Consider the following 16,220-nt stretch of genomic DNA (forward strand, 5'->3'; position numbering starts at 1 on the left):
GGCGCTTTATGAAAATCAGTCCATTTACTTGTATTAGTTTACAGCGCAGTCTTGAACATCCAATATGGCGGCGACGCTGACGTATCGCAGCAGTTCCATGGGGCGTCTATATGTCTATGCTCATCAAGAGCAGACTGCAGAGGAAGCATATCTGCATGAGTGTGTGTTGTGTTGAGTCACCAGCACCTCCGGTCCTCCTCCTGCTCTCTCCACACTCAGGTGTTCATCCGAGTCCTTCAGCCTCCTCACCTGCAAACACACATTCAAATAAACACATGGGTCGACTTCAAGCCATTGTTTTAATCTGACAAAAGCATTTGGTACAACCTTAAAAAATATACAGGACTGTCTCAGAAAATTAGAATATTGTGATTTTCGGTAATGCAATTATAAAAACAAAAATGTCATACATTCTGGATTCATTACAAATCAACTGAAATATTGCAAGCCTTTTATTATTTTAATATTGCTGATCATGGCTTACAGTTTAAGAAAACTCAAATATCCTATCTCAAAAAATTAGAATATTCTGGGAATCTTAATCTTAAACGGTAAACCATAATCAGCTATATTAAAATAATAAAAGGCTTGCAATATTTCAGTTGATTTGTAATGAATCCAGAATGTATGACATTTTTGTTTTTTTTAAATTGCATTACAGAAAATAAAGAACTTTATCACAATATTCAAATTTTCTGAGACAGTCCTGTAAAGATTTAACATATATTGCTTTGCATATAATGAGACTATGTAATATATTAGTTTTGCCTTTTAAGTTGAATTATTGAAATAAATTAACTTTTACACCATATTCTAATTTTCCGACCTTCACCTACAGGCTACATTTATATTTACCATAGGAGCATAGGAGGATATTTCAGTTGCTAAATGGTTGTCTGTCTGTACATTCATGCAAGTTCAATGCTATTAAAGCACTTTAAACTTTAAATCAAAGCATTTTGTTTTTTCATATAAAGTAAATACATTTCTATGCAGTTTAGAAGTTTAGAAGTTTTGGGGATGTTCCTTTTTTTTGGCGCCTGCCCTTATTTCTATTTCTGAAAGGTAGCAGCCCTACAAATGGGTAGCCATATGAAGGCAGCTCTGCAGGAGACCGTTCCTGTGGCACAGGCGGCTACGAGTGTTGTGCAGCTCTGTTTCTGCCATTGAAGAAACAGAGCACTGGCAGAGAAGGGTCAGAAAGCAGGTGTTGCGTGAATGGGAAGGGCTCTGAGTTTTGGCCCGTGCACAGCGGTGCTGGGAGAGGGTGCTGGTTGCCATACTGAATTTCTTTGAATTACATTGTGAGGCAATTTTTAGAGTTGGATTGTGGGCGCTGGTTCCTATTTTGGGGATTTAGGGCATGTTGTCGTGTGTGCTAGAGCACGGGTGACAGTTCGGAATTTGTTTTTACTCCCCAAGACAGGCAACGGCCCACAATCACGGGTGCGGTTTTAACAGTAAGACAATTACTACGTTTACATGCAGTCAAAATTCATGTTATTGCTAATATTCCAGTTACTGAAACATTCGGAATATTCCGTTTACATGGTGATTAAACTTGCTGATCATGGCTTACAGCTTAAGAAAACTCAAATATCCTATCTCAAAAAATTAGAATATTCTGGGAATCTTAATCTTAAACTCTAAGACATAATCAGCAATATTAAAATAATAAAAGGCTTGCAATATTTCAGTTGATTTGTAATGAATCCAGAATGTATGACATTTTAGTTTTTTTTAATTGCATTACAGAAAATAAAGAACTTTATCACAATATTCAAATTTTCTGAGACAGTCCTGTATTTAATCAAATCACCTCCTATTTGACAAGAACATTATCAGATTATAAAAATGTAATTATCCAGGTGTTCATGGACACCTTTAGGAGAATGAACAAACAGGAACTTCCCAGGCTGAAAGGGAAGCCTTTTCACTGTCAGCTCTTTAGATCCACTGGATTTGACACAAAAGAACATGACACAATATTCTCTTTTAAAATCCTCTTTTATGATATTTTACTGTAAATTGGAACGTAATTAAATAAAGGAAAATCTCTGTATGAAATAAGACATGGAAGCAGCAAATGATAACTAAGAGCAAAACTCCAATACGAAGTACACTGCAAAAACTAATTTCCAAGAAAGTAAAAAAGCTTTGTCTTAAAAAGAGTTAGAAGACTATTTTAGACACTATTGATAGTTTTAAGAATTCTTGTCAAGAAATATTTTCTTAAGATATTTTTGCTTTTTGTTATAAGAGAATTTTGACTAGTAGGACTGTTTTGAGGTGTATTTCATCCATCAGTTGGGATAATTAAAATGCCCAAATTTACAACAGCAACCAAAAAGAAAACCGATTGCAGCCAACACAAGAAGCAGTTTTAGTCCATCTTGCTTATTAATGGTTATTAATAAGCAAGCTTATTAATAATTGCTTATTTTTTCATGCACAACTGGGTGTAAATATATTTTTATATAATTTGTCAGCTTATGCTTGTGAAAGTGTACAGTACCTGTGTAGTGTGTGCGCCGCTAGGGATTTTGGGCCCCATGAAAATAATCTTTACCGGGCCCCCGAACACAGCGGCGAAATTTGTTGATGCTATTTACATACAATGCATTTTAATGGTATTTTTGACTATCATTACCATATTTGTGAAAGAAGAACAACATGACAGTAGGGGAAGAACTGAGCACTCTGAATACAATGGAATTCATTTTGTTTAATTTATTTGCTGCAACACTGATTTTTAAATTGGAAATAAACTCTTCCATGAAAAAATAGAAATTATAATCAGTGGAGAGAAAGATCTGGAAATGTAAAAATCTCAGCAAAAACAAAACACAATCAAAATACAAAATGGTCATATATGATTTCTCATCGTTTATGTAGAACTTAATATATGAAAGAATGGCAAATATATAACGTTGCTGACTGAGTCAAGTCCACATTCCTCCCTGACAAACCTGGACCTGGCTCTGTAGAGTGTACATGACATACATTAATTATATAGTATTTCCTACAATATAACTATTTGTAATAGCATAGTCACCAATATGTAAACTTCTCTGATTGGACTGAGAGCGGTCACCCCAGTCTGCTGCACACACCACAGATGTTCCCCTCTGTTTTACTGCACGTCTTCTATTTAATTTTTTAGGGTTTATGCTTTTTAATTACACTTGTTCAAAATTACTTTTTTCATTAATTTTAATTATTTCCCATAACAGATTCATCTTTGTATTGTTTTGAGACTATAGTAAAAATGTATCATTATTATTATTATTTCAACACACACAGCTGCTCACCTCCTTCCTCATGTGGGGGCACTGGGGCTGGTTCAGGGGCAGGGGGAGTTGGGGGCTGACAGACAGCTGCTAATGCTGCTGCACTTGACTCTGTTCAGAATGAGGCATCATTTTGACAGAGGGGAGCTCAACTATTATTGAATGAGAACGGCTTGATAAATGTTTGACTGGATTTATTATTTAACTAATATAGCAGTAAAATGTGAAAATCCCGTTTTCTTGAGCTAACATGGTGAGAAAAGTGAGCTAGCTTATAGACCACAGACAGGGATAAAGTTAATATTCCGTAACTTTCCACCACAACTAACAAACCCACCTTATTTTCGGAAATACTGGGTGACATACTGTCGACCCTTCAACTCTCTCTCCTCTCTTAATTTCTTTTGTTCTCTTTTTTGGGTGCCTGATTGTGGAGGCATGATGCCGTCTCCTCCTCCTGCAGCTGTGACGCTGTGTGACAAACCGCACGTGCGCTACCTGCAGCTGATCCAGTCAGACTGAACCATTTTACGTAAATAGAGGGGGGGGCTGCAGGCGTTGATGTTTCCAAAACAAATAAAGTTATTGTTACCAGGGCATTGAAAATAAAACGTGTGATTATATGTTATTTAATAACTTGTTTTTTTTCTTATTATAATTTTGATCATCACTAGGGGCCTCTCTGGCCCCCCCTCAATCATGGGCCCCTATAATCCGTATCCTTTACCCCACCTTTTCGGCCGCCCCAGAGTGTGTTCAGGATTTTGCTAGCCTCCAAACCAACTACTGGGTACCCAGAGGTGGTAATAACGAGTTATATTTACTCCGTTACATTTACTTGAGTAAGTTTTGGGAAATTTTGTACTTTTAGGAGTAGCTTTGAATCACTATACTTTTTACTTTTACTTGAGTAGATTTGTGAAGAAGAAACTGTTCCTCTTACTCCGCTACATTAGGCTACGTTGAGTTGTTACTTTTCTTTTATCCCTTTTATCCGCGTAAGCGTCAATCTCATGACATCACTGGGTGATTCTTTGGGAAAAATGTTTGTTTTTGCATGTTTTATCACATTTACACAGACTCAAACACACACAGAGTTTCTATGAGTTCATGTTTGTTCTAGTTCTGCCTGGTTAAAAAAGAAAAGTACAAAGGCTTGAAATTTTGTGCTACTTGTGCTTAATTTATTTTTTTATTCTGTTATTATTTTATTTATTTTATTATTTATTAAAGTACTTGAATTTACTTTAAGATTATTTTAATTTAAGCTATTTATTATTAATTTTAATTAATTGTATTATTTTATTGATTTAATTTTCCTGAAGATGATTATTTTGTACTTTTGTCTGTTTGAATGGTTGTTAAAAAAATAAATCAGATGTTACTCAACAGTTACTCAGTACATGAATAGTTTTTTCACCAAGTATTTTTTTACTTTTACTCAAGTAATTATTTGGATGACTACTTTTTAGTTCTACTTGAGTCATATTATCCTGAAGTAACAGTACTTTTACTTGAATACAATTTGTGGCTCCTCTACCCAGCTCTGTGGGTAACTATGGTGAGGTTTTAATGTGAAACGAACCGAGGTTTAAAACCAAATGTTTTCAGGAGAAACAAACTTTCACAGTAAGTACACACACATATGCAAGATGAAGCCAACATTAACCTCAGAAAACTGCACATGTGAAATATAAATCCATTAAGACCATTTTAAAAATAATTATTATTATTATTTCTTTTTTCCCTTCCTTCTTTCCTCCCTTCCTTCCTTCTTTTTTCCCTTCCTTCCTTCTTTCCTCCCTTCCTTCCTTCTTTCCTCCCTTCCTTCCTTCTTTTTTCCCCTTCCTTCCTTCTTTCCTCCCTTCTTTCCTTCCTTCCTTCTTTTCTCCCTTCTTTCCTTCCTTCCTTCTTTTCTCGCTTCCTTCCTTCCTTCCATCCTTCCTTCCTTCTTTTTTCCCTTCCTTCCTTCTTTCTTTCCTTCCTTCCTTCCTTCCTTCTTTTCTCGCTTCCTTCCTTCCATCCTTCCTTCCTTCTTTTTTCCCTTCCTTCCTTCTTTTCTCGCTTCCTTCCTTCCATCCTTCCTCCCTTCCTTCCTTCCTTCCTTCCTTCCTTCCTTCCTTCCTTCCTTCTTTTCTCCCTTCCTTCCTTCTTTCCTCCCTTCTTTCCTTCCTACCTTCCTTCCTTCTTTTCTTTAATAATTTATTTTTTTTTTTTAAAAGACTGCTAGTGGATGGAGGCGGTTACGGTGTAACCAACGCTGTAATCTGTCAGAAATGATCCCACAGAGACATGAGGAGGACGGGGATGGAGAGAAGAGTGTGTGGATATTTACGGATACATCTTGAAGTAAAGTGCTAGGGATTTGTTACCGTGTCACATTTTCCTAAATCACTAAGTCTCATATCAACGGAGAGCCAAAAATATTCTTGAATTACACAAACTAGTTTTGCATGACATGCTAAAGCTGAGCTTTGTGGGAATCTTTAGCTGAATTTTTACAGCTTTAAACAGGATCTCCTGGGGTTTTTTCCATCATTTTTTTTCTTCATACACTTTTTTATCCACCACACATAATCCAGTAGCTTTAAAAGCATGTCATCTTTGAAGTTTTCTTCAAAGCAATGACTCATGCTATGTATGTATATTCATGCTTTAAGATAATGAAACACTGCCAACATTAAAGAAAATAAATAGTTGACTGTCACTACAAATAAGCTTGGAAGATATTTTTAAATCCAGCCTGTGTAACCTTTAGAAAAATCCATTATTTCACCAGTAAAGTCCACCCTAAAGTTTTAGGAAACTATGCAAACTTCAAAATTAATGTGATTTTAATACTATTTCAAGTTTCTTAGCTAAAGTAAATGTCTTGAGATTCTAGCAATATGTATTTTTTAGGAGATGTATGAGCTCCTTGCCATTAATATGAAAGCAAGTGAAACCTGCTACACCTCTTTAACACGTTATTTCCAACTAGGTGAATAACTGGACTGAAAGCTGAGTGTCTAAGTTACAACAAAATAAGATTTGAGAGATAATTCAGATTTTGGTAGATTTAATTAAACAGTTGCATGCAAAAGGGTCAGGCGTCTCGATGCAGAATGACACTGACTACGTTTCCATGCATCAATAACCCTTTTAAAACCCGAATATTGGCAATAACCCGAATTTGCACGGCCATGTAAACACCAATAACCCCTTTGAATAACCCGAATTTGCTCATATTCTGGTTTTTTAAAACCCCAATATGAGCCCTGGGTTACTCCTTTTAAAACCTGAATATTCAGTCAAGTAAACTCCAAACGGAATATCCCCATCAAACGGAACAGGAATTTGTTTTCTGCTCATGCTCTGTTCACAAGGAATCCTGGTCTTTTGAGTCCAGTAAGTTCTTATAAACACGGAGAAACCAAGACCAGGAGGAGACTAATCACTTCATAAATGTAATGAAGGATATGAACATTTCTGCATTTGTAGACGGTAGAAAGTACCGGGATAGAAGATTTACAAGAAGGTGAGAGAAAAGTTGCGTGAAGCAGCATTTGTTTTGAATTTGGATACAGGAAGAAGAAGCAGAAATGATGGTAATTGCGTCATGATGTTCTCCGTGCGTCGCTGGTTTGATCCAGATATCCTGAATGATTAATTACCATGTAAACGGAATATTCCCAATGTTTCAGTAACCGGAATATTTGCAATAACCCGAATTTTCACTGCATGTAAACCTAGCCAATGAAACAGAGAAGCTTACTGATTTTGAAGCGTAGAGGACGATACAGTCTAGTATTGAAAACATTGGTGTTCCCACCACTAATCTTTGTTTGGGCAGAGTAGGCTACTAGTTTGCACCTGTAGTCGTAGTGGCTAAATTCTGAGGTTCTCAGCAGTTTTTTTTTTTTTAATGAAGTATGGGAAACACCTTTCTTCCCATCACACTTCTGCTCGTCCATTTGCTGGATTGCTCCTTGCAGGATGAGCGCTTGGTCTGACAAGTCCACCTTTAAAACTAAACTTAAAACCTTTCTGTTTAGTAAAGCCTATAGTTAGTGTTTAGTAAACCTCTAGCTGGTGTTGGTAAATCTCTAGGTAGTGTAAACTCTAGTGTGTTAGAGTCAGTAGTCATAGTTGCAGCTATAGAACAAGACTATAATAGTTAGTCTCAAATATAGCTTGGTGGTAGATATGCTGCTATAGGCCTATGCTGCAGGGGGGCACCGACATGATCCACTGGGCGGTGCCTCTCACCTTTCTTCTCCTCTCCTCTTCGCTTCCTCTCTTCTCCTTTTCCATTTTTATTTATTATAAGTATCTCATAGCTATCATTTTTGTCCATCGTTCCTGTAGTTTCTTGTGCTGGCCCCCTTTTTTCTCTTTTGTGCATGTTTGCAGGCCGGAGCTTCAGGAGCTGCTTATTAGACGCTATATAAATAAAATTGAATTGAATTGAATTGACAAGGAACTCTTCAAAAAATAAAAAACAAATACCGAATTTTAACGCTATTTCCAGATGCAGATCAAAAGTGCATTTGTGTGACAACACGATCAAAAGAGGAATCCACGGCGTGCCAGATGGCGTTGGAGTGGCGCTCTGTGGAAACGTTCCAGCTGGCAGTCCCAGCGCAGGCCGCCCTGCAGACACTAACACACACGTTTGAGGGCTGTTTCTCATGCCAGCATCAAGGACGATGGGAGGATCCACACTCATCCAATCAGGAATTCTCAGAAGAAGAAAACCAGCACTTTGAGGGTCATCATCATGTCACTACAGAAACAGTTCTGTGCCCTCTGGTGTTAACCCTGGTAGTGTCTCTGGGTCAAAATCACCTCATTCTCCTGTCCTTCTTTCCTCCTGCTCTCTCCTTCCTTCTCCCTTCCTCTTTACTCCCTTCCTTCCTTCTTTTTTCCCTTCCTTCCTTCTTTCCTCCCTTCTTTTTCCCTTCCTCCCTTCTTTCCTTCCTTCCTTCTTTTTTCCCTTCCTTCCTTCTTTCCTCCCTTCCTTCCATCCTTCTTTTTCCCCTCCTTCCTTCTTTCATCCCTTCCTTCTTTCTTTTTTCCCTTCCTTCCTTCCTTCCTTCTTTCTTTTCTCCCTTCCTTCCTTCCATCCTTCTTTTTTCCATTCCTTCATTCTTCCCTCCCTTCATTCTTCCCTCCATTCCTTCCTTCCTTCCTTCCTTCCTTCCTTCCTTCCTTCCTTCCTTCCTTCCTTCCTTCCTTCCTTCCTTCCTTCCTTCCTTCCTTCCTTCCTTCCTTCCTTCCTTCCTTCCTTCCTTCCTTCCTTCTTTTTTCCCTTCCTTCCTTCTTTCCTCCCTTCCTTCTTTTCTCCATTCCTTCCCTTTTTCCCTTCCTTCATTCTTCCCTCCCTTCCTTCCTTCCTTCCTTCCTTCCTTCCTTCCTTCCTTCCTTCTTCTCTTCCTTCCTCCTTCCTTATTTTTTCCCTTCCTTCCTTTATTTCTCCCTTCTTTCCTTCCTTCCTTATTTTCTCCATTCCTTCCTTCCTTCTTTTCTCCATTCCTTCCTTCTTTTTCCCTTCCTTCCTTCTTTCCGCCATTCCTTCCTTCCTTACTTCTTTTTTCCCTTCCTTCCTACTTTCCTCCCTTCTTTCCTTCCTTCCTTATTTCTTCCTTCCTTCCATCTTTTTTCCATTCCTTCCTTCTTTCCTTCCTTCATTCATTCCTTCTTTCCTCCCTCCCTTCCTTCCTTCTTTTTTCCCTTCCTCCCTCCCTCCCTCCCTCCCGGGTTAATAAACACCAACAGGTGCTCATGGTTTCATTTCCTTCATACCAAAAAGGATGAAAGTATTAAAGTATTATTAAAGTATTCCCAGTAATATCCCTTGCTTGAAAGGTGCCAAATATACTGTATTATAAAAATGTATTAACTTTCTCAAGGACTCAGTCTTCTCTGTCTCTTTATCCTATTTATTTATTTTTTTATCAGATTGGTATCAACAGACGCGTGTGAAAGAAACTCTTTTTTCACAGGTTCAAATATATATATTTGTATTGCTTTACTTGACTTCCACTGTGCGTTTAAGTGTTACAACAGTTTTTGAAAAGCACTTGTGCAGTGAGTGTGTTATTTACCTTGGCACTGCTGTCAGAGTAGCGTCTGGCACACGCTTGGAGCTGACTGATCCAGAACTGCTGCTCCTTGGCATCAGCAGCTACAATCACAGATAAAGACATCATTCATTCAAATTAATGGTGTATATTCAGGACATTTAGAACCATGGATTAGCTCTTATGAGTTCACAGCGAGGTCAATGTGCACATGTAAGTCATTTGCCTCAAAGTTGTCACCATTTTGTGATACCGTCATACTGCAATATTTCCCTCCTACATATTGAAGTGTCTGGCAGCAGATGAAGAAGCTGCAATTTTTATAATGAAGGTTTTTTTTCCATTTCTAAACACTATAAGGTTATTTCGTTTATTAGCAGAGGCCGGTAGAGTAGCCAAAAATTGTACTCAAGTAAAACTACTGTTACTTCAGAATAATATGACTCAAGTAGAAGTAAAAAGTAGTCATCTAAATAATTACTTGAGTAAAAGTAGAAAAGTACTTGGTGAAAAAACTACTCAAGTACTGAGTAACTGTTGAGTAACGTCTGATTTATTTTTTTAACACAACCATTCAAACAGACAAAAGTACAAAATAATCATCTTCAGGCAAATTAAATCAATAAAATAATAAAATAAATTAAAATTAATAAAAAAAAAAAAAAAAGCTTAAATTAAAATAATATTAAAGTAAATTCAAGTACTTTAATAAATAATAAAATAATAACAGAATAAAAAATAAATTAAGCACAAGTAGCTCAAAATTTCAAGCCTTTGTACTTTTCTTTTTTAACCAGCAGAACTAGAACAAACATGAACTCATAGAAACTCTGTGTGTGTTTGAGTCTGTGTAAATGTGACAAAACATGCAAAAACAAACATTTTTCCCAAAGAATCACCCAGTGATGTCATGAGATTGACGCGTACGTGGATAAAAGGGATAAAAGAAAAGTAACAGCTCAACGTAGCCTAATGTAGCGGAGGAAGAGGAACAGTTTCTTCTTCACAAATCTACTCAAGTAAAACTAAAAAGTATAGTGATTCAAAACTACTCCTAAAAGTACAACATTTCCCAAAATGTACTCAAGTAAATGTAACGGAGTAAATGTAACTCGTTACTACCAACCTCTGTTTATTAGTAACAGTTGTATTTTATTGATTTTGTGTTTCATTGTGACATACTGTACTGTATTTGTATGGTTTCCATGATGGGTCTTTTATTTTGAAGTTTTACCAAAAGTTGAAATGACAAAAAGTAGAAAAATTGATGAGGGTGATTTTTTTTTTTTTTTGTACCACTTCAGGAGACTTTATATCAAGTAATACATGTATTTCTAATATGACTGATTGCCAGTCTACTCAGCCAATCGCTGGCCATGATCAGCTCCTCATCCGTAATCATCATGCTTCCGCGCTTAGAGAGGCGGCCTGGCATTTGATTGACCCAATCTCGGGTAAACGTGACGGTCATTTTTGGGGTTTTTTTTCGGCGAGTCCCTGTGTTAAACGGTATATCCCGCTGTAAATGCCTGATATTTGGGCGGGGCTCGGCTGAAGAGGCAATGCTAACTTTGACATGCAATGGGTGTGTTCCGTTCGGCGGCCCACACCAAGAAAGTCGGACTTAGGGATGGGAGTATCGATTAGGTATGGGCGGTATGGACTAAAAGGTTTATCACGATAATTTCTGGCATTTAAATATAAAAAAAAAATACCAATTCAACTCCATCTTTGTAACTATAAATCTATCACCACATTCAGTCTTTGGAGCCCCCAAATCACTGCTCTAAAAGAATACTAAATACTACTAAACTACACCAATTACATTTAATTAATAAAAACCAATTAAATTAATACACCTGTACTGCAAAACTGGAACGACTCAAATGAAACAAGTTTGAAATGTAAGAACAGATTCAACATTTATTCAAACTGTATGGCTTAAACAGTGGGATAACAGTGCAAACAGCTAAAGTACCATCGTTCTTCAAGTTTTCTTAGCTTATAAAATCACAAAGTAGAAAAAAATACAACCTGATAAATAAAGAAACAGGACAAATAAATAAAAGCCATCCTTTGCACTCACTGTTTTTTCAGACTCTGCATATAATAGATGATGTTTGCTCCTCGTCTCTCTTTTTAAATCCAAACCAGTTCCAGATAACGGAGCTGGAGCCTCGTTTAACAACGAACTCCTCCTCTCAGATCTGCCTTCCACCATGTTTGTTACACAAAAACATCATCAACGGGAATTTATCGTTTTTACCGCGAGATGACAAATTCTTACCGTGGGGAATTTTTTTGACGGTACATCGTGAACGGTAAAATATCACCCATTCCTAGTATCGATACTCACACGCAACTCATTTGGTATCGAAATTCGTAAACAAGTATTGATACTAACAATTAAAACTTGGACGTGCACACATCACACCCTGTATTTGTGCTGGTCCATGTCACATGAACCTTGAAACCTTAAAACCAGCCGATCAAATCCATTCAGAAGATGAGCGTCCCACTCGGAGCCAGCAGAACTAAGAGAGTACAGTGACGGTCAAAGCACGGCAGAAAGAAAGAGAAATGTGGCTTGGTGCTACTTTCAGCCAATTGATAAAGAACTAGAGGTGTCAGAAATGTGAGAAAATAGTTTCACACTGCAGCAACACCAGCAATTTGGCACACCGAGACTTACAGCAAAGTGAAAAGAAATCAGGCCGAAAGAGTGCAGCTTCCTGCAGCTACTGCCCGGCAAAAGACCCTGCAGGAGACTTTTCAAAAAGGCTGAGTATTTCCATGTATCCAGGAAGACTGAACACTTGATTAAGCCGGGTATAAAATCCTCATTTTATATAAGAGACAAAAGCTTCTAGAGAGGATTTCTAGTCATATTGACTTCCAGACCACAAAGATGAATTTACTTCAACATTACTGACTCAGTATTTTTTAAATGCGTGATATTCAAATATAGATTTTTTACTTGCAAGGCAAGGCAAGTTTATTTATATAGCAGTTGTTTGGTTTATTACACACACATACACACACACACACACACACACACACACCCACATACATACACATTGCCACATAGACATATACACACTCACGTACACGTATACATATTCATACATTCATGCATGCACACATAGACACACACAGCCACACATATGCACACACACACAGTTACATTTAGCCACACATACATATACACGCTCATACACACACACACACACACACACATAGCCACTCAGTCACATACGTATACATACACATATACACAGCCACAAAGACATGTACACACACACACACGCACGGCAGGCACACACACACACACACACACACACACACACACACACACACACACACACACACACACACACACACACACACACACACACACACACACACACACACACACACACACACACACACACACACACACACACACACACACACACACACACACACACACACACACACACACACACACACAGGCTTGTTCCCCTGCATGCTTGCTCTGTAGTTTTTGGGGTTAGTTAGCGGTAGCTTAGCTCAGACTGTGATTTGGGTCGATTGCTGCTTGTGTTTTGGTCGGCTCCGTGTTGGTTTTGTGTTTTGTTTGTGGTTTTTGTTGCAGATTTCCAGTGCTCTACGTGAGGCCTCCGGTATCGATATTGATTCCTAAAACTGTGGTATCGCCCATCCTGCCTCGCTCTTGTTTGGCCGGTGGGTGTGGTTTTTACAAGGTCTTAGCCCGCACCAACAGAAACTTAAAAAGTGGAGACGAGCTTTCGAGATATAAACAATCGATTTATTAAGATCAACACTACAATCCAAACAAGAATAAAACAATGACTTGACCCCGGCACCGAGAGCAGGGTGATAGCTGCCACCAGCAAAATACTGTCTTATTGTTAAAACCGCACCCGTGATTGTGGGCCGTTGCCTGTCTTGGGGAGTAAAAACAAATTCAGAACTGTCACCCGTGCTCTAGCACACACAACAACATGCCCTAAATCCCCAAAACAGGAACCAGCGCCCACAATCCAACTCTAAAAACTGCCTCACAATGTAATTCAAAGAAATTCAGTACGGCAACCAGCGCCCTCTCCCAGCGCCGCTGTGCACGGGCCAAAACTCAGAGCCCTTCCCATTCACGCAACACCTGCATCCTGACCCTTCTTTGCCAGTTAGACCGATACCTCAATGGCAGAAACAGAGCTGTACAACACTCATAGCCGTCTGTGCCACAGGAACGGTCTCCTGCAGAGCTGCCTTCATATGGCTACCCATTTGTAGGGTTGCCACCTTTCAGAAATAGAAATAAGGGACGCCCCATTTCAGCAGCGCAGGCACCAAAAAAAAAAAAAGAGACATCCCCAAAACTTCTAAACTGCATAGAAATGTATTAACTTTATATGAAAAGTAAAAATGCTTTGATTTAAAGTTTAAAGTGCTTTAATAGCATTGAACTTGCATGACTGTACAGACAGACAACCATTTAGCAACTGAAATATCCTCCTATGCTCCTATGGTAAATATAAATATAGCCTGTAGGTGAAGGTCGGTAAAATTAGAATATGGTGTAAAAGTTAATTTATTTCAATAATTCAACTTAAAAGGCAAAACTAATATATTACATAGTCTTATTACATGCAAAGCAAGATATGTTAAACCCGGAATTGTTTATTGATTTCATAAAATATTCAAATTTTTTGAGATTTTTTATTGGGGTTTTCATAAATTGTGATTCATAATCATCAAAATTATAACAAATAAAGGCTTGAAATATCTCACTTTGCATGTAGTGGGAAATAATATATTTGTTTCACCTTTAGTTGAATTTACTATGAATGAAGTTTTTCAATATATTCAAAGTTTTCCGACCTTCACCTGTATATTATGACATCAATAAATAAGAGCATAATATGTGTCTGTATTGGTTCAATACGGAACGCAACTTTTAATTCACAATTACATAACAATTCCGTATTTCAAGGGACGGGTGGCGAGCCTGCGTATTTGCCTGATTGCAGATTGGCTACCAGGAGCCATTGGCTATGGCATAGTTTCTCTCATGTATGATTTGACTTTTTTCTTTTCCAGAAATTTAACAACTAAAATTAAATAAATTCATAAATAAAAGTAAATAAAGACATACAATTTTAAATCATAAAAAAGATTGATTCATGCTCACCTTCTAAGTGTAAGAGGAGATTTATTTTAGTTAAGGTTATTTTGGTAATTCAGGGTTCATTATTTTATAAATATATTCTTTATATTGTGATGTAAATCAGGGACTATAATGACACTAGTCAGTTTATCTGTAGTGATTAGTCTGTTTTAGATTGGGCGGAGTGATACGCCACAGTACGGCACTAGGTGCTGTGTTGATGTTCTAAAATCCTACACTGTTGAGGGACATTTAAGTACACTGGAACTCAGCAGAAGTTGTCCCCGTGTTTATCCTACTCACCACCCCAAAAAGGTTTAATTTAATAAGGTATGGCTTAACTCTACACCAGCCTTACATAAGTAAAAGTTCAGAGCTCAAAACGGTACTAGTTTCTTCTGAGCGGAGTAAGATTTTGGTCCGCGCGGTCGCGGCCACGGTCGGATAGGCATTACTAGTCAACACAATAGATTAATATTAATAACCCAATATCGTGATGCAGTTTGTCACCTCCACGACACGTATCATGACGTTTTTGTATCGCGAAATTTCGTGGCACAATATATTGTTACACCCCTAATAAATATTCAATTTCAATTCAATTCAATTTTATTTATATAGCGTCTAATACAACAGAGTTGTCTCTAGACGCTTTCCAGAGACCCATACCCAGAACATGACCCCCGAGCAGTTATTACATAAACAATGGCAGGTAAAAACTCCCCTAGTGGGAGAAAAACCTTAAGCCAAACAGTGGCAAGGAAAAACTCCCCTTTAGGAGGGAAGAAACCTTGAGCAGGACCAGGCTCATCAGGGGGGCCCTCCTGGGGCCCCCTGATGGTAATTTCGTCTCTTTTAAGAGAGTTCTTTTGGTTCGGCTCCGTAAAAAAGGCTCCCAAGTGGCTCCTCAGATTAATTACTAATGTGAAAAAACACACATTGAAAATGTATATTCCTTTATTATTTTTTGTGCTCCAAAAATACACGGTTAAATACAAACACAAAAAGACCCAATGCAAAAGGTGCAATGTTTGTTCCCCTGCTTGTCTCTTCTCCTTCAACTGCATTGATGGGTGAACAGTACGCACATGCCTGACATTTTAATTTTGCAAAGTCTGCACTCTGCCCTCGAACTACCAGTTACATTAAAATGTGTCCACATTTTGCTACACTTTCTGTCGCTCATTTTTCTCACCTTTCTTCTGTGTGCTCGTCTGACTTTGTAGCAATGTGATCACACTCTTGCTCAGGGGAACAGCAATGTTTGACACAACAGCACAAATACAAAGGGCAGATGTTTATCCGTTTTAGGAGTAAAACTGTGGAACTCATTAGAGAACAACCCTAGAACAGATGATCTACAGCAGGGCTATTCAATTGGCGGCCCGCAGGCCACATGCGGCCCGCCAGGAGCTTTTATATGGCCCCTGGTCATATTTCAAAAAAGGGGGTGTTTGTTGAAAAAAAAAAAAAAAAAATTTTTTTTTTTATATAATATTTTTATAACTGGCTACTATGGACTAAAATGGTTGTGCTCAATGCTTAATATAATATTCAAATAAGGAAATCTTGGTGGAAAGTGGTGCTTTGTCATTATGGCGTGTTTTATTAAAAGTAGGTCAATATCAACTTCATTAAGTTTGCACAATGCATGGTTTCTAAATGAACTTGCATTCAAAATAATATTTCTTTATCTGA

The 16,220-nt window shown here is 37.9% G+C and overlaps 1 protein-coding gene across 1 annotated transcript in view; it reads right to left on the bottom strand.

Annotated features, from left to right (window-relative positions):
* The window catches only part of LOC133461310 (oxysterol-binding protein-related protein 10), a 213,083-nt gene that overhangs the window by 130,686 nt on the left and 66,177 nt on the right, over positions 1-16,220 (bottom strand). The window contains exons 3-4 of the mRNA XM_061742171.1: positions 9,377-9,456; positions 187-249 (exon numbers count right to left, since the gene is read on the bottom strand). Of these exons, the coding sequence (XP_061598155.1) occupies positions 187-249; positions 9,377-9,456 (143 nt within the window). The remainder of the gene's footprint in view (positions 1-186; positions 250-9,376; positions 9,457-16,220) is intronic.

This window comes from Cololabis saira, chromosome 15 (genome assembly GCF_033807715.1).
Source record: "Cololabis saira isolate AMF1-May2022 chromosome 15, fColSai1.1, whole genome shotgun sequence".
In the NCBI taxonomy this organism is placed as follows: domain Eukaryota; kingdom Metazoa; phylum Chordata; class Actinopteri; order Beloniformes; family Belonidae; genus Cololabis; species Cololabis saira.